Here is an 18,772-nt window from a genome sequence, read left to right as displayed (position 1 = left end):
AACAAAAACGAATAGGGTTTGTAAAATGGATACTGGATTATATTTAGACAAATATGTAAATGAGGGCAAGGGATATGTATATGAGAACAAAATAGTAATGTATGTTAAATAGTAATTATATTTATGTTAAAAATATGTATATGATAAGACGGGATGGTCACACTATGTCCAATGTTTTTAATGTTTGTTTAATAAAAATTAAAAAGAAAATTAAAAAAAAACCATACAGATGTCTTGTAAATGCATATATTTCAGAATTGGGTTTTAGTTCAATGAATCAGTATAGGGAAGTAAGGAAAAAAATTCAGAGTAATTCATCTTAAGTGGTAGTTTCCTACCCTCACTTTTATATGTATTCTCTATACATTGTCTTACTTGGTTCCCGTTATGCAGAAGGTTATCTTTACATCGCAGTTTCCTTTCCAAATCTTGAATGAGGGCGTCTTTCGTTCCTTGTATCTCTTTGTCGGAAGCCTTTGGTACTTGTTTAAGGCTATCAGTTTGCGGGCTGTACATAGGCTTTGAATGACTGCTAATTAAAGGAAAAGAAGGGTGATCTTGTAATTATTAAATAGAGCCGAGTGTAAAAGACAAACTACTGAAGATAACTCTTATTGTAAGTTTATATTGTAGCTGATGTGCAAGGAGAAACCCATCAATGCCATGAATATGGAGTCTGCTATATGTTGCATATCATATAATTTTTTTAAAAAAAAATGGCCTAGAAGAGGAGAAACATGCATAATGATTAAGCTGTAAAAATCTTAACTGATAAATTATTATTTTTTTTGTGGGATCTTTCAACTGAGGTTATAAAATACAAAGTATGAGAAACATAGTGTCGTATTTTTTTTTGGAAATTACTAATGTTCAATCATTTTTCTGCTTTTGAGGACCAAGAACAATTATTTAAGGGGGAAAAAACAAACAAACTCAAGAGATTTGTTTACACAGTAATTTTTGCTGTTAAATAACAAAATAAAAGTTTCCTTTCCCCCTTAAAGTCTATTCTACTGAGAGTGGGTGAAGAAATTTAGTCAGGAGAGCAGCTGCCTACTGCCTTCAAGGATTACTTTGCTCTGAACTACTCCCAGAGTGCCTTAATAGTGATGTTTGCTACTAGAAGCAGAATCTTTCCACTTTATTCTAACCTTTTCAAACAATGCAGATCAAGGGAGAACTTCATCATTTATTCAACTCTAGTTTATATACAAAAATTAAGCATTACATAATGCTATTAAGCTTAACGAAGCTAGCAATTTTAGTTCATTTCTTAACAATTAATGTGTTTTTATGTACCTATGGTGTATCATTAACAATTGTTAATGATACAGTATAGGTGCGTTAAAGGAAATTTATTGTTAACAAATTATTAACAGCAACTTGATAATACAATCCCATATTTATTTGTTATTTTGTAATGTTAAATCTGTTGTGATGTCTTGTTTACTTATTATCAATTCCTGTATCAAGTTATATAACTTATTGTCATGGGGCTTAATTCCAGGTAAGATTTGAGTTTCTAGATTAATTAGAATTTCTTTCCTCACAAAATGATTTCAAAAATTTAATGGAAATGACACTTTTATTTAGAAAATATTTTTATTTTTGCGCCACAGGGTGTTGAATGCAAATAACAGGTAAATGTTTAATAACTGATAATGAAACTTTTTTTGAAAAAAAAACTTTTAATTTTTAATATGTTATGGAAGGTAGTTCAGAAATATATAATCCCTGTATGCAAATTTTCTAAGAATTATAGGTGGCACTGCTGTTCCCTAGTTTACTTTATTGATCCTGCCAATACTAGGAAACATGCATAAAGATTTGTGGGTGGGTAACACCCAAATACTTTGTGTTCTATGAGACAACAGGGAGCTGTCATTTATTTTCAAAAAACTGTATACCAATAAAATAGTTACCTAGCTTTTTTTTCAAGAAAGCTTTTAAAAATTTATAAATTCTAAAAAAGAAGAAACAACTTTTATTTTTCATTTTTTTCAGGGTAAGATTCATTATATAGTGGCAAAAGTATAATGTAGAAGAGATAGGATGTAGCCTTCACTGATATCAGATGTATTTTCCATTCAGGGCTAGATTGTACCCAACTATGCCATTTGTTCTAGATCAGTTGCTTAGTGCCTAGATAAATAGAACTAAAGAAGGAAATGCTCTAAGGAAAAGACTAAAACTCAAATTATGAAAACTGTTTCTGTTAGTTGTGTTGATCACAGTTCATTCTAGCCAGAATGGCTAAAGATGACAGTAGCAACTGTAAGCCAACTCATCAAATTTGAAAAAGCTGCACTAGTGCACATACCCAACAAAGGAGTGGCAGCATTTGCACAACAAGCATAGTCATAGTTACCGTAATCATGGTTTACTCAACTCAATTTTCTGGATTAACATGATATATGGACTGGATTTCCACAACACACTAAGCGAAAACATGGTTGATTTGTCACTGCACAAATACATGTAGTGACACATATAAAACCTTTCACAGCAAGTAGTGTTTACTCCCAAATAAGAATCCTTAAATTATTTGATGGAATTGTGCTAAAGCTATGTGTTATATCCAGGATAAAATCCCAGGATAAAAACATAGGATAAATCAATAATAATTTATCCTGAAATAAAATTAAATAATCATTTGTCTCAAATCTGTTAATCTTTTCCTGAAATAAATCCTTAATAGATTTTGTTTTTATTATGTCAAATAGACTAGTGCATAATTTTCCAGAATTAGGTTTCATTTTCAGGGCTTGTTTAAATAGGATGGTATTCTGCCTTTACTTTTATTTTTCAGCCACCACTGCTTACATAAAACTTTGGAAATGTCTGTACATTTTGCAAAAAGTTGGCATTTGGAACAAAACAGACCTTGCACAATTAACAGTGGTTATAGTTTCCATTCCTCAGTTTCCCCTTCTAATTCCCATCTCTGCCTTCAACAATTACATGCAGCATAGCTCACTCACAACAGGAACATAGCATTCAGGTTTTCATGAATGCACCTACACACAGTTCAAGGCAAGGGAAAGAGCATACTTACTTTGAGTCCACCGAGGAAGGACCTTGGCTATTATTATAATCAAAGTGAGAGGGCAACACAGAACAAAGGAATGCTGCAGGGGACTGGTTATGCATGGATGAAATTCTCGGCCCAGATGATGAGCTAGCAGGAGACTGTACAGATGCGGGTGTTACGGGAAATGAAGCGCTATATGAAGGTGAAGAGAGTGAGATTGGCGAGCTCAGCGATGAAGAGGAAGTAAATTTCTTCTCATTAGGATTACAAGGCTGGATTAAAATGGAAGACTTTTGCCTGCTCGGAAGTGTAGCAGAGGTCTCTGATCCCGGAGGCTGTGGCTTCCCTTGATATGTATTTTGAGACTGGATAAAGTGTTTTGGACGCTCATAATTAAACATGCTGGGTTGGTACATAGAGGACACAGATGGGAGATTACTGACACTCATGGGGAAGCTTTCACAATTGTCCTGTGTTTTAGAAGGTGAAAATAGACTTTGGGTTGGTGGTTGGAAAGAATGAGTTGATAAATTTTGTGGCCTTTCTTGGCAGGGATCCTAGGTAGGACAGAATCCCTGCCTCAGCAAAGAGTAGCTTTCTTGATGAAGATAATCCCTTTAGGAAAACAATACAAATAAGAACAGAAATAAATGGGCATGCAACAAGATTATATAGACAATCAAATTAGAAGGGAACCAATGGACAAATGCTAAGATTATCCATTTTTCTCAGGAACAAGATGCTTTGTACCTAGAGCATCTTTGAAATTTGCCTGTGTCTTATCTTTTTCCCTGTCCAATAATAATTTGAACAGTTTCCTCATAACAAACTGAAATATTCTAGGAATACCCATAGGCACTTAAAAATTTTCAGTGTTCAGTATTTTAATATTCACCATCCTCATATGTTGAATACGCAATTTATTTTTATAATGGCTCTCATTGCAATCCCCACCCCCTCCTGCGAACTGCATGGCAATTAAACCTATATTAAACTCTTTTTCTGAAATCCCTGGAAAGCAATAACTATCTTTGCAAATTTTAACTCTAATTATGATTTAAAGATACAACTCACTCATTTTCATCCATGTAAAGCCTGTCTACAGTAAATAAAAATGATCTATCATAAGTATTGAATTCTATCAGTGCACGTCACTTAAAACAATGTATTCAAATGCAAAATTATGCAGTACCAATACTTTATGACAAAGGCATGTTCCTTGCTTATACTGCTAAGCTTCCACAAACCAAACAAAATTTGAGTTCCAAGTAAACAAACTCTGTTATGAATCCCAAGATCAATAGGATGATGATGTTTCCCCCCTCTGGACTATGCTCAAATTCCTTATAATGGAAAATATAGCACTATATACATATAATTCTAACCAGATCTTAGTACCAAAGATCTGCCAAACTATAACTCAATTTTCTGACCAGCGTTTACAATATTTTTGAAACTAATGAGAAACTGTATGAGGCAGATTCTTAATTAAAATAAAGTACAAAGATAAAATTCATGAAGGAAATTATTTTCATTTTTTTTGTCTAGAGTCTAGACAAGCAGCATTTTGCTTCAATTAGGATTAAAAGAATAGAACATTTACAGATATAGTTAGCCAGAAATCTGGCTATAAGTGAAGAAAATTTAGTTACTGTGTTCATTGAATATGTGGATATATCATGATTGCTACCACATGTGCGTGTCAAGACATTTTTTTCCATACACAAATCCCACACTTTAGTTGGGTTATTGCTATTATAAACTGTAAATGAATTCTATAGAAAGTTCTTACAAATATTCGGTTTATTTGAACAAAAAAATTAATAGTTCAAACGTTCAGCTGTGTGGCAAATTTCTCAATGTATCTATATGGAAGCAAACTACAGTACTTTTTTTTTTTAAAAAAGCGCAAAGTAACTTCGGGAAGAAGTAAATAAAATAAAACAATAGTGACTATTCCTTCCCTTCCCACTTAAAATCCCTCCAATATCTATTTTTTTTTTCTGTACAGAATTTCGTATCAGCTGTTTTGCTTCTATATCTGCATCCAGTACCGTATATTGCCTTCCTTTCATAGGACGAGCCTAAACTAGGTTCCATGAGGTCATGCATTCCTCAGACAGATCAAATTATTCGGCTTTTTTTAAACATGATTAAAGAAGCTCTTCATTTCGACTTTTCGTATAGCGCGCGATAAATGTACTTCTCCAGCGGTTAAGAATTCTTATCTCGTATTTCTAAAGTTTCACCATGAAACAAACGCAGCTTAACTCGCGCAATCCAGAACCTTCTAGGAAAGGGAGCCTAAGACGCTTGAATCCGCTTCAAGTGAGCGCGAACAGCTTGCATATTTTAATATTCACCCTCCTCTATTAAAATAAAAGCCCGCCGCTACAATAGCTTTACACGAAGCTCGTAAAAAAACCAACACAAAACCCACCTCCCTTCCCTTGGCCCCGGTTGGGACTCTACTAAGCCTCTTTACAAGAGACACCAACTTTCCAAACTTGGACGACGAACGTCTTGTGCAACTTATTCTGAAATGCAAAGATTCGGTCACGACCTTCTGCAACGACTAACGTGCTTCTTGTAAGTCAATCTTACAAAGAGCCTCGGCCGCTTCGGCCGGACCGCGTTCCTCAGTTCCCCGAGCCAAATATCACGCGTAAACTACCACCCACGCGGGTCAGGTTCGCAAAAGCTGCCGGGCTACTTACACTGGGGCACCTCAGTCAAACCTTCCCGGCCTGTAGCGCGCGCCCTCGCGCGCAAGCAATCCACCACCTGCGCTCTTTTCAAGTATCAGTCCCTCCTGTCCAAAGCACGCTGGGCTCTCCCTGGAAGTACAGCTCCTAAAAGATGAATTACATCGCTGCGAGCCGAACCGGGCGGGGCGAGGCGGAGTGGGGGGTGGGGGAGAGGAGGAACATAGAGGAATTTACCTGTAAGCAAAGGAAGGGATCACCTGCGGGCCTAGGAAGCAGTGTTGTGAAGGGAAACCAGCCATCCACTAACACGGACTAGAACCATAGTACCTCTCTACTTAAGTTTTAATATGAGCACGGGCGATTAGCCCTTGCCAGGGAATGACATCGGAGGTATTCGCTCTTTCCAGCCACCCGGCTAAGTTGCCAAAATAAGAGCTTTCCCTCCCCCCGCCCTTCTCCACCCCGCCCGACTGCTCGGCCATCCAAATTAGAGCCCGCGGGAAAGAAAGAGACGCGCTTGGCCGCTGGGAAGAGAGCAGGCAGAGCATTCCTTTGCGTGTTATTCAGAAACGCGCAGCTAAATGAGATAGTTAAGACAACTCGGTAACCAAGATTGTTCAGCTTAAAGTTCGGCGCGGTCGACTTTTTTTTTTTTGGTAGGCTTAGAAAAAGGGTTTGTAACCGGAGCTACTTTTTAAACTCTTCGGTGGGGCGCCTGCAGAAGTAGCGTGGCGGGAGGAAAGGGAATAGGATTATCCGCATCTAATTATTCACATGCTGTAAATAAACTAGTTTTCGGGCAAGGGGAACGCGGTGGTGCTTGGGCCGTAAAAAACCTATATTCCAACCCGTGTATGTGCGTTGTCGCCGCTGACAACGCTGCTCTGAATCCACCGATTGCGGTGGCGACAGTCGAGGGCGTTTATTTCCCTGCCTCCGCTGGCGGAAAATGCCTGCCGTTGACCTCATTCGAGACCATCATTTTGATTCAGAAACTTGCCAGCCGCCACTTATAAGAAAAAAATTGCCCTGAAAGCCTCCGTACTGTAGTTAGTGAGGAGTTAACTCTGCGAAGGCGGGAGTGCGCGCGAAGCGGCTTTGTGGTTAGGAAACAGGTGAAGAGGAACCGAGTTTATTGCACTCGAGGAGTTGGCGGGAAACGAGCGAAGGAAGGACGGAAATAAGAGTCCTCGAGGTATGCAGTAAGCGGTAAAAAGTTGGACTCGCATATCTGTCGACAAGTACAGCCTCTTCGAGTTGGAAGTGGTTTCAGGGACACTAAAAAGAAACCGCATTCCAGCTCGAAGGGGACTTTGATTCTGAAGCAAACGCAAGCCGCGCTTCTATAGCGGCCCGATCGAATTTCTTTATTTCCAACTGGCCTGCTGGCGCCCCTTTTGTTCAAGTGCCCTCCGGTTTTCCTCTCTTGAAAAGAGCATAGCGAGCAGGAGGGCTCAAGAAGTAGCTACCAACACATCACAACCGAGGAGGAAAAGAATATAGCGCCCAGTACTCTAATTCACACAAACATAGTTACATGCTTCAAAGATTGATTCTTTCAGTTATCTAATGCAGGATATGCAGCACAGTGTATACAGGTCGATAGTGACTCAGGTCTTTTTGTCATCCCAGAGAAAACCTGTTGTGACCTATATTAGTGAAATCTTACTTCAACTTTTTATCCTTCAGATATGTAATATTGTACTTCCCATCTTCTGCCTAGAGCTTGGGGAATGATATATTTTCATCCTTGCATCCAATTTTCAAAAAAAGTGTTGGAAGTGCAGGTAGTCCTCAACTTACAACCACAATTGAGCCCAAAATTTCTGTTATTAAGTGAGACATTTCTTAAGTCAATTTTACCCCATGTTACAACCTTTCTTGCCTCAGTTGTTAAATGAATCACTGCAGTTGATAAGTTAGTAACCCAGTTGTTAAGAGAACCTGGCTTCCCCATTGACTTTGCTTGTCAGAAGGTCGCAAAAGGGGATCACATGACCTTGGGACACAGCAAAGGACATACATATGAACCAGCTGCCAAGCATCTGAATTTTGGTCACATGATCATGGGGCTGCTGGAAAGGTTGTAACTGAAAAATGGTCGTAACTCACTTTTTTCAGTGCTGTTATAACTGGTCATTAAATGAATGGTTGTAAGTCAAGGACTACCTGTACGAGACTTTTGTGTTCTTTTCTATAAATCGTAAGTTTGTCTTTAGAATTCCTCAATACACTTTCCATTTTCCAACAGTATAGATACAGTACAGGTACAACCATTCATTTAGTGACCGAGGTTACAATGGTATTGAAAAAAGACTTATGACCATTTTAAATACTTATGATTGTTGCAGCATCCCCATTGTCACATGATAAAAATTTAGGCACTTGGCAACCAAACATTATTTATGGCAGTTGTATTGGCCTGTGTTCATGTGACCACCATTTGTAATGAGATTCTCAGTCATCCAGGTCATAATTGTTTCAAAGATGCTTTTTTCAAAAGGCAACTGGACTGGGGTTTTTTTCTTTATTTTTCTCACTGAGGAAGAAGAAGAAGAAAATGTTTTGCTTCTCACCCAAGAAGCTTCATCAGTTGTGATACTGGGGGATGGAAAGATAGGTACTATCCTTCCATCTCCCAGCATCATAATTGATGAAGCTTGGCTAAGAAGCAAAATGTTTTCTTCTTCTTCCTCAAGGACCAAAATAGCCAGTTCAGTTGCCTTTTGAAAAAATACCTTTGAGATACCATTTGTAATCTTCCCAGCTGGCTTCCAACAAGCAAAGTCAATAGAGGAAGTAAAATTTAGAAGAACTTTAGAAGAACTTAGAAGAACTTACTATTCTGCAGTGATTCGCTTAACAATTGTGACAAAAAAGGTCCTAAAATGTGGCAAAAATCACTTGCTTAGCATCTGAAATTTTAGTCTCAACTGTGGTCTTAAATCAAGAACTATTTGTAGTACACTATGAGCAACTAAGAAGTTTTTTAGAAGGTTTTTAAGCTTGTGATGCATTTTGTGGATTTTATTTTTTCATAGAATATATACATTTATTCAGTTTTAATTGTATTTATTAGCTTTATGTCCTACCTTGATTTGTACAATATTCCCTCTTCCTATTTACATTTATGTATTTTTTAAAAAATGGATTGCTATCCTTAAAAGGCAGATTTCCCCAGGTTGTTTACAAAATACCACAAAATAATAAACCAATCCAATATATAATAAAATGCAATATTTGAAGTATATAACATTAAAGCAATAAAAACGTCAAAACAACTAGACACAAGGACAGTCCCCCATGCCATCACTCTGCTAAACAACTAATTCCCACAACACTGTCAAACTACCTAGTAGGGCTGTATTACTATAATCCTTTTCATCTTTCCTATTACTGATTTCCTTATCTTGTTATGACTATAACCTTGTGGCTTGTATCTTATGATTTATATTAATTGTTTTATTTAGTATCCCAGTATGATGTATGTTTATTGATTATTTAGTAACCTATGACTATCACTAAGTAGTGTATCTTATGATTACTGATGAATGTATTTTATGATGATTATGATCATGATTTATCACTTGTTGCTTGTCTGTACACTGAGAGCTTGTGCACTGGAGACAAATTCCTTGTGTGTCCTATCACACTTGGCCAATAAAGAATTCTATTTTATTCTTAGTCCTATAAAATGTTCCAGAGGCATGACAAACAATGCATTTGACCTACTTTATAAATTCCTATCAATTACAGCAAGAATCAACAAAAATGTTATTCACCTAGACAAATGAGGCCTAAAAAGTAACAGGGTAAATTTCCTTGTGCATTAAACTCAAAGTTATGAATGTCTGAACATCTTGGCAGAGTGAAGACCCATATAAAAATACAATCAAATTATGTTATAGAAAAACATGAATAAACTATTTTTTCTTTTTGACAGAACAATCAACGATGTCAAAAACTCAACAATCAACTCAAAGGGCTATAGGAAGAGATCCTTGCAGAGATATTGCCTCATTAGTAGCTATATTAACTGAGGTAAAGTAACAATAGGGATCCAGTATGACAATAAATGGGAATATGCCAATGCCATCTAGGCAGATACAGAATATACTGTATGTATGTATGTATGTATGTATGTGTATGTATGAAGGGTGGGTTCTGCTTACCTTTACCACCGGTTCGCAATGGGATCGTGCGTGCTCGCTTCGCTCATGCGTGCACATGCGCATGCGCAGAAACTTCTGCACATGCGCAGATCGTTGATGACGACATTCCGGGTGGTGGACGGGGCCTCCCGTCAGTTTTACTACCGGTTCTTGCGAACCGGTCCAAACCGGGGGCAACCCACCACTGGTATGTATGTGTGAAAGTATAAATCACCATTCAAAGGTGCTTTATAGGAGCAGATGAAGATTAGAAATCAAGCTCAGAATAATTAAGACAGAAATCACCATTAGCTAAACATGTTTCCCACAATATAACTAGTTGGGCAATTTCCAGCAAGCAGAGTCAAAGTTGTAATGTGGGGTGTTGAAGTCTAAAAATTTAGGGATTAATCCTATTTCCTAAAAATGTATGCAGAAAGTGAGAGACTTTAAAAAAAATCTCATGCTACTAAGCAAATTAAATATATAGATATAGCAAATTAAATATATAGATATAGACCAGGCTCCAGCTGGTCCAGAATGCGGCCGCGCGGGTGGTTATGGGAGCGACAGGACGCTCCCATGTGACCCCCCCTCCTGCGCGAGCTGCACTGGCTCCCGGTGGTCTTCCGGGTGCGCTTCAAGGTTTTGGTTACTACCTTTAGAGCGCTCCATGGCTTAGGACCGGGGTATTTACGAGACCGCCTTCTGCCACCAGTAGCCTCTCACCGACCAGTACGCTCCCATAGAGAGGAGCTCCTCAGGGTGCCGTCGGCCAAACAATGTAGACTGGTGGCCCCCAGGGGAAGAGCCTTCTCTGTGGGGGCACCCGCCATCTGGAACGAGCTCCCCCCGGAGATACGGAGGATCCCGGACCTGCGCGCTTTTCGCCGTGCCATCAAAACATTTCTTTTCCAGCAGGCCGGCCTGGCCTAACCTCTCTTTTAAACTTTTAAACTTTTAAAATTCTTTAATTTTAAATTTGTCTCAAGAATTTGGGGTATTTTAAATTTCGTTTTCCAGGCCAATTATTTAATTGTATTTTAATGCTTTTTTAACATTTGTATTATATGTATTTTATCTGGCTGTTCACCGCCCTGAGTCCTTTGGGAGTAGGGCAGTATACAAATTCAATAAATAATAAAATAATTATATTAGATTTAAATTTTAGAAACATGCATAAGCATGCATAAATATGATTTATTTTGCCATGTGCAAAGGAAACCCAAACTCACAATTTAAATTTATTCATTAATAGAAATCATCCTTTCCGAATAATACAGTTACCAGTTTTTCTTCTTATGCATATTGGTTTGGAAAAGGGCAGTCTAATGTGAGAAAACGTCATAAGGGGAAGGTGACCCTCTGATCCAATTTACGCAGTCACATATTGCTGAATTTAAACAAATAAAGAGAAGTGAGATGTGATTATGAAACATGTTATAAAAGTAGCCTTGCAGAGCTGTCTGAGAAATCTGCTTACATTTATTTGGGTAGTATAAAAACCTATTAAGTTGCAATTCTGTGCAAGCTTAACAGGGATCACGTTGCGCTAAGTAAGTAGAATTTACTTCCATGTGAGCATTCACCAAACTGAGTAGTAAATATAATACAAGCTTTTATTTAACAGAGCCAGACTGTAGTAATAAGAGTTTGTTTACTGAAGAAAATATTTTAAAAGGAAGCAAAAGTTTGTAAGTATCTCGTTTTACTTAAAAAAAATCCTGCAATTGGAAGAAATGACCTATATATTTAGATTAATATTAATTGGTTGAGAATCTGTGCCAGGAATTTTGTGATACAGTATATAGAATCTCTTTCCATTCATCTGTATGATTTCATATAATTGCTGGCTACATAAAATAGCTGCAACTGTAAGATTGGTGTACCCTTCTGCCCATGCTTGCAACCCACGTGGTAAAATGAAAGTGTCCATTGTTGTATAGCTTCCCATTTTTTCCTAAACATTATTTACTGTATGGTTTTACATTAAGAAACGTTTATGCCAGAAAGGAAGAACTGAATCGAACCACAGAGCAGAACAATAGACTTGATAGGCAAGGCAAGATGATATCAGAGGCAAAGCTAAAACCCCAACTTCAAAAAAGAATAGGAAATAAATATCCCCTTTATTTTAATAGCATATGCAAATAATCTCCTTCAATCTACACATCAGTGTAGCTACAATATTTTCATTTCCTGTATAAAATTGTAAAGCTGTATCTCTAAGCATGTGTGTATGTAATAGCCCTAACTAATTTCTGAACAAGCATATTCAGACTGTACACATGCTACTAGACCAAATTGCTTCCTTCAGCTGCACAGTTTAATATATTCAGAGGAACAAGACATTTTTGTAGGAATTGGAATACTATCTATCTATCTATCTATCTATCTATCTATCTATCTATCTATCTATCAGGTGCACCAACATTACCTGATACTTTCTTTGGTTCCTGTCTTTTGCTGATATGGAAAAGTATCAGTAATAACAATAAGAACCATCCAGAATAGAACTGGACTTGCATAGCAGCGATTGGGACACTTCTATAAGTTTAATTGTGACTATCATTAATTCTTTCTTAAAGGTGATTATGAAAAGATAAGGGACATCCTTTTAAAATGAAGACTGTTCTGAAGTCAGAAGTATGAACCAGCAGTATGAAATAGGGGAACATTTTACTATAATCATCACCTTTATAAAATGTTATGAGAAAAAGGCCATCTCTCAAATTCTAGCACCTTTGACTTCCCAGGAAGTCAACCTATTTACTTGAAAACTGATTTTAAAGAATGAGACATCTCTTAAAGAGCAGCTCTTTATCTACCAAGAACTGAGTGGATGAAGACAGGCCCAGAAAGGAAAGAGGCTTAACTTGGGGCCTAGTGCTTCTGAGCTTCAGTAACTTTAAATTGTATGGACTTCAACTTCCAGAATTCCCCCACCGTCAAATTGGCTGAGGAATTCTGAAAGCTGAAGTCTACATATCTTAAAGTTACTGAGGCTAAGAAACACTATAAATAAATGAGGTTTAAGATATTCTGCTTTCCCCAGTAAAGTTTGGGTCACGCCAGATTGGCACATCTGGCATGGGGAAACTTTCTCTTGTCAATTACCCAGCATCACCTTTGGCTTAAAGCTATATTCTATCTTCACTTTAACATGTGATGACTCTAAAGCTGATATCTTTAAATAATATTTCAGTGTTTTGAGCTCCAAAATAAACTTTAAATTCCAATGCAAGATGGCGTGACTCAAAGAGAGATAGGTTTACTATGATCTAAGATAGATGGTCAGTGTAAATAGCTTTTCTAAACCATTCCTGTTTTGGATGATTGGTGCCAACCAAAACCGTAACAGTACTGCATAGTATAACTTCTAAGAACTTTTAAGTTTATAGAGTTCTCTTCTAATAACATTAAGTAATCATGCAAATGTAATCAATTTCCAGAATCCCTTATGAAATAAATCATTTGTTCTCCTTTTCTAAAAAAGTATCACATTGATTCTGATCCTCATTAAAGGTGGCATTAAACTTGTATGCCACCCAATTCTCAATGATTCTGGACAGATTTCATTTCATTATCCTTTTTCTTACCAGTTTAAATCTATGTGCACTTCTAGAACAATAATTAAAACGACCTCACTTGCCCTGTAAAATCAGTGAGACTTATTTCCAATAGCTAATGCTGATTATATTCCAAATGGCACTGAAAACCTGTATAGTAGTACTATATAATAGTCTATTGTTGTGTCTGTCTAATCTTATTGAAGTTGAATAAAAATTGATGGTCCTTTTGCACCAGAATTGAATTATTTCTATAGTTGTATGTATAAGTTGGTACCTTAAATATCTTTGCAGTTTATTCAAAGGCAAACTTATAATCAAAACTGGGTTCTAGATTCCCATTTGATTCAGATCATGGAATAAGTTTTAAACAACTGTTGCAAGGATTACTAATTCTGATTAAATTAGTTCATACTATATACAAAATGTAGCAGTCCCAGGTTATTTTCAGCCACGTCTTTCACAACCGGTACTAGCTATCTAGTCTTGTTTCAGCACTGGAAGAGAGAAAACTCCTGTAAATCCTCCCTTCCACTATACCTGTTCTAATTCTATTCAACAAGTACCCCAAGATCATTCATATTAATTTGTGTACACCCTATTTCTCTGAAACAAAAGAATTAATCTTTATTACTTCAAATGGAGAGAGTCAGTTTGGTGTAGTGGTTAAAGCATCAGGCTAGAAACCAGGAGACCATGATTTCTAGTCCTACCTTAAGTGCAAAACCAGTTGGATGCCCTTGGGCCAGCCGCTCTTCCACAGCCCTAGGAAGAAGGCAATGACAAACAACGTCTAAAAATCCTTGCCAGACTTAGGTAGTTACCAGGAATTAACACTGACTTGAAGAAATAATTTCCCCCTCTGGATGGATGCATTTTCTTCAGTAATTGCAGTGAATATTACTATTTGCTAATGTTTGTGATTTAAATAATTGCTCCAGTCTACTCGCACAGCACAGGAAAGATGTGAAATTTGTCTAGTTTTGGACAAAAAAGGACAAAGAACAGAAAACAACTGCATTTTGATTTTGGTTTAAAGAGATTTCTAGAGAAAAGAAGAGGAAATTAAAGGGTAGATCCATCCATCTTCTGGGTTGTGAATCTAGCTTCCCATTCTTTTCTGAGTAACTTTTTCGGTGTAAGGTAAAATGTATAAGGTAAAATGTATCCAAGAATGTAATATATACCAATAAATCAATATCTCAAAACAGGCTGCAAAATGTTGTTCCTCAGTATTTTGCAAGGCTTGTGGGAGTGGACTGTAGATTGATTGAAATCTATCAAGGTTTAATGCATGAAAATTAGTGTTTTAACTAATGGAAAACTCACATTCATTGAGTTGGTACAGAATTCCGGGAGGATAGTTTAAAAGAGCTTAATCTTCAGTTCAATTTTACCAACTGATTGAAATAATTATTTTTTTGCGCAAACATATTGTCTCACCTTTAGACTGGACAATTCCCTGTTCTAGTTACTTACATTACTGTAAAATGAATACAGTACAGGTAATCCTCAACTTAAAACTATTTGTTTAGCAACCGTTCAAAGTTACAACAGCACTGAAAAAGTAACTTCTGATCATAGAGGTAGTCCTCACACTTAGCAATATTGCAGCATCCCCATGGTCATGTGATCAATATTTGGATACTTGACAACTGGCATGTATTTATGGTATTTTTAGCATTCTGGGTCATGTGATTCCACTTGTGACCTTCCCAGCTGCCTTCTGATAGACAAAGTTGATGGGGGAAGCCAGATTTGCTTAACAACCCAAGTGATTTGGTTAACAACCCAAGTGATTCGCTTAACAACCATGGCAATAAAGGTTATAAAATCAGGCACCACTTTGCTTAGCAGTGGAAGTTCTGATCTCAGTTGTGGTTGTAAGTCAAGGACTATTTGTATGGCAAAATTGTTTCAGGCTCAACATTTAGCAGAGAATAATTTCTGTATTCTTGTTTTCTGGTTAATGGCCAAATGTATGATTTTAGCAGTGGGGTATTAGAATAGTAATCGTTCAACAGATGTTGAAACCATTTGTAGAAATCTTTGCTTGTCATTATGTTATAGAACAATTTGTGCTGGCTCAGGAATCTCAAAGTCTTAATTCACTTACATAGAAAAATGAACACACCAAACATCTTTGTAATAGCATGCCTACATTTACAAGACAATTTAATATATGCATATACACAAACCTACAAGCAACAGAGCTTTAAAAATCCATGCATGCTTGCAATAATTTTTAGCAAAAACAACTGACATGGATCAAGGCAATGATCTTTACTTGACTTACCAATCATGTGAATTGTCAGAGGGATTTTCATAAATACCAGGAAAACTGATGCTCTGATTGCTATAATTCTGACACTGGGAGCTTTCATGTTCCACTTCATTTGCTGAACCAGAGGCATTTTGTCCACCTGCATCAGAAAAGTTCTCCTCTGCCTCTCTTCCCATTGCTAAAAATTCACTCTCTGGCACAGAACTGATGTTCAGGTTGGTTAGCATATCTGTCAATAAGGGGGCAGATTCAAAGCTTCCAGTTTCTTCTGTTCCTGAATCTGAAAAATACAGACATCAGTGACATACAAAAATATAAAACGCAGGTGATGCTCTGTACCCTGATTATTGCTTAAGATGGAGAATGATTCGAGAGCTTTTATACCAATTCCTCTTTTCATCTGGGAAATTCCATGTTATTTCCTTGTTTACATTATTTTGATATTTTAGGTGAAATTCAATAGTAAAGAAGCAAACACAATGAGTGGTCATTTAATAACAGACACTTTGAATAGGTATCTCCATGAAATTTAATATATAACCGACAGTTGCTTGGTAGATAGATGGGCAGCACATGAATTTAGCAAATAAACAATATAACCCAGAGCCAGTAGAAGAGAAATAAGTTGTTTCAATAAAGTAAATGACTTTTAAAAATCCTTTAGAAAGTTTTTATAATGATCCCAGACACAGCTTAAATAAAATGTCCATTGTAGGTGTGTACATTTTACAAATATGATCAGCTGTGTGTGCACTTTAATTATGCATGTATTAATGTAGTCCAGTATATACATATTCTTGTTGGGAATGTTCCAAAGAACTTGTGTGGGAGTCTCAGGAATATTTTGCCTGCCTAGCATTGAGGAAAAAAATAACTGAGCTTTCTTTTAATGAAAATGATGCATAGAAGCTATAATTTAAATAAGTAACAGAAATAGATATGACGCTTCTTAGCTTTTAGATGCTAACAGCATGATCTGCTATATGAAAATTCTCTAATCTTTCTTTCCATCAAAATTATTTCAGTTATTTCAGAATTTCTTTTAAAAATTATTTCTCTCGAAGACGCCAAACTTACCTTCAGGAACCCAAAGAAATGCGCTGGATGCTACAGCCCCCAAATCATTTTCAGCAATACATAGATATATTCCAGAATCTTCAGGGAAAGCTTCTGTTATCACCAAAGAACAAACTTCCTCTGAGAAAAGAAAAAAAGTTAATGAGATAATAAATAAATGTACAATAAATGAATGTATAAGCACAATATTACAAACCCACTCATGTTAGTAGGAACTGATTTTTTTCATAAATTTACAATATATTACTATAAAGAGACCAGTTCCCCAGTGAAACACAAAAGCTCACTACTTAAGTAGGTGAGCTTTATAAATGATGTTCCTAATTCACACCTAGAATGCTACAGAATGTAAGATTTAAAAAAAAGTTGGGGGAGGGGAGGAGGAGAACAGCCAAAAGTAATCAGCACAATGACTTACACAGTGGGAAGTGCTTTTAATGATGGGGTGTGAGTGTGCACCCAGTGCATTCAAACAATGCATCAAAGTTCTGGAAATCCAACAAGATCTGGCTTTTCTTACCAATAATGTTTTTTTTTTTTTGAGCAGTCAAACTCCCCCTTTTAAAGCAGGAGATATTTATATCAAATAACTGTTCCCAAAATCCAAAGGGCATTAACCTTAGTGTGCTGCAAATGCACTTCCCACAACAGTTTTGGAGGGCCGATACAAAAAACACAAACAAAAAAGACTATGAGCTGAAATTGTGCCCTTGTGGAGAAGGGGACATCGAAACTGCATCTCATTTCCTGCTATGTTGCATCTTTTGGGATTCACGGACTCAATTTGTACCACCGCACCTAATAAAACACTGGAGAAATACTAATTTTGTTTATCTATAACTACTGTTATCAGATAAGCAGCATCATTATTATTACTGTTTTTAATGTTTTTATTTGTAATGCTGGTCTGTAACTATAATAAAAAATTGATTGAGTACACAGTTGACTAGAGCAAAACTGCCGAATGCATTATCATATCCCCAAAAAAGAGCAATTGCAGTTTGAACAAATACTACTGTAAAAGTGCCCTAGCGACAGAAACTAATCTATCACTGAATAGATTTGTCTTAGTGAATGCAAAGCATTCTGAATTTAGTACAAACAGTCTTTGTTTAGTAACTCTCCTTTAGTTACAATAGTGATAAAAAGATTACTTTGCAAGTAGTCTCCTCCCAATCCCAGCCTTCGCAAAGAAAAGCTGAGCTGTTGGTCCCAGTGGCAATCACTAAATGAGGGTTACCTGTAGAGTACCAAACCAAGATTGCAAAACCCCAAACGACCACAAGATGCTGGAAAACAAGCCTTTTGCTGATATCTATTGTAGTAATTTTCATAGATAAATCTGGTAGCCCTAACTTCATTGAAAGTTGAAGGCAGCTAAGTGCAGATTTGAGAGTGGGTTTATTAAAATCAGTGGGACTGATTGCCAAGCAAATATCTAAGATTGAGCTAGAAACAATCCTTCTACAGTATAGTAAGAACCTTAACTATTAGCTGGATATTATTGTTTAACCCTTTGCCCCTTAAAACCTGCTGAATTTTTCATGGGTTATGAGGACAACATATAAAGCCTGGTGGCACAGCAGACTAATAGCCTGTTATTAACATTCAGCTGCCTGCAATTACTGCAAGTTCGAATCTCCCCAGGCTGAAGGTTGACTCAGCCTTCCATCCTTTCTAAGGTAGGTAAATGGAGGACCCAGTTTGTGGGGGCAATAAGCTGACTTCGTATAAATATACAAAAGTATGAAGGCTATTGCTTAACGCATTGTAAGCCGCCCTGAGTCTCCGGAGAAGGGCGGCATATACATCAAATAAATAAATAAATAAATAATAACTTTCTAAATACTGTTTTTCACACCCAGCCACAAGGTTTTTATGCACAGTGGCACAGGGTTGTGGACTTGCATGTGTCTGTCTTGAACTAGGCCTTGCTAAATTCATTGGCTGGA

General features: G+C 36.9%; 1 protein-coding gene across 11 annotated transcripts in view; it reads right to left on the bottom strand.

Annotated features, from left to right (window-relative positions):
• MYOT (myotilin) overlaps positions 1-18,772 on the bottom strand; it is a 42,428-nt gene that overhangs the window by 13,949 nt on the left and 9,707 nt on the right. For 2 of the 11 annotated variants that reach the window (XM_087887467.1, XM_034403331.3), the window contains 3 exons: positions 16,821-16,940; positions 15,756-16,023; positions 376-532 (listed from right to left, as the gene is read on the bottom strand). In XM_087887467.1, the coding sequence (XP_087743593.1) occupies positions 376-532; positions 15,756-16,023; positions 16,821-16,940 (545 nt within the window). Of the gene's footprint in view, positions 1-375; positions 533-3,055; positions 3,647-5,748; positions 5,884-5,973; positions 6,328-15,755; positions 16,024-16,820; positions 16,941-18,772 lie in introns of those variants that run through there. The other 9 variants (XM_087887468.1, XM_087887470.1, XM_034403368.3 and 6 more) reach the window with 8 other exon arrangements.

The sequence above is a fragment of the Pantherophis guttatus genome, chromosome 2 (genome assembly GCF_059756535.1).
Source record: "Pantherophis guttatus breed Tessera chromosome 2, ASM5975653v1, whole genome shotgun sequence".
Taxonomy (NCBI): Eukaryota; Metazoa; Chordata; class Lepidosauria; order Squamata; family Colubridae; genus Pantherophis; species Pantherophis guttatus.
This window is presented reverse-complemented; position numbering and strand designations above follow the sequence as displayed.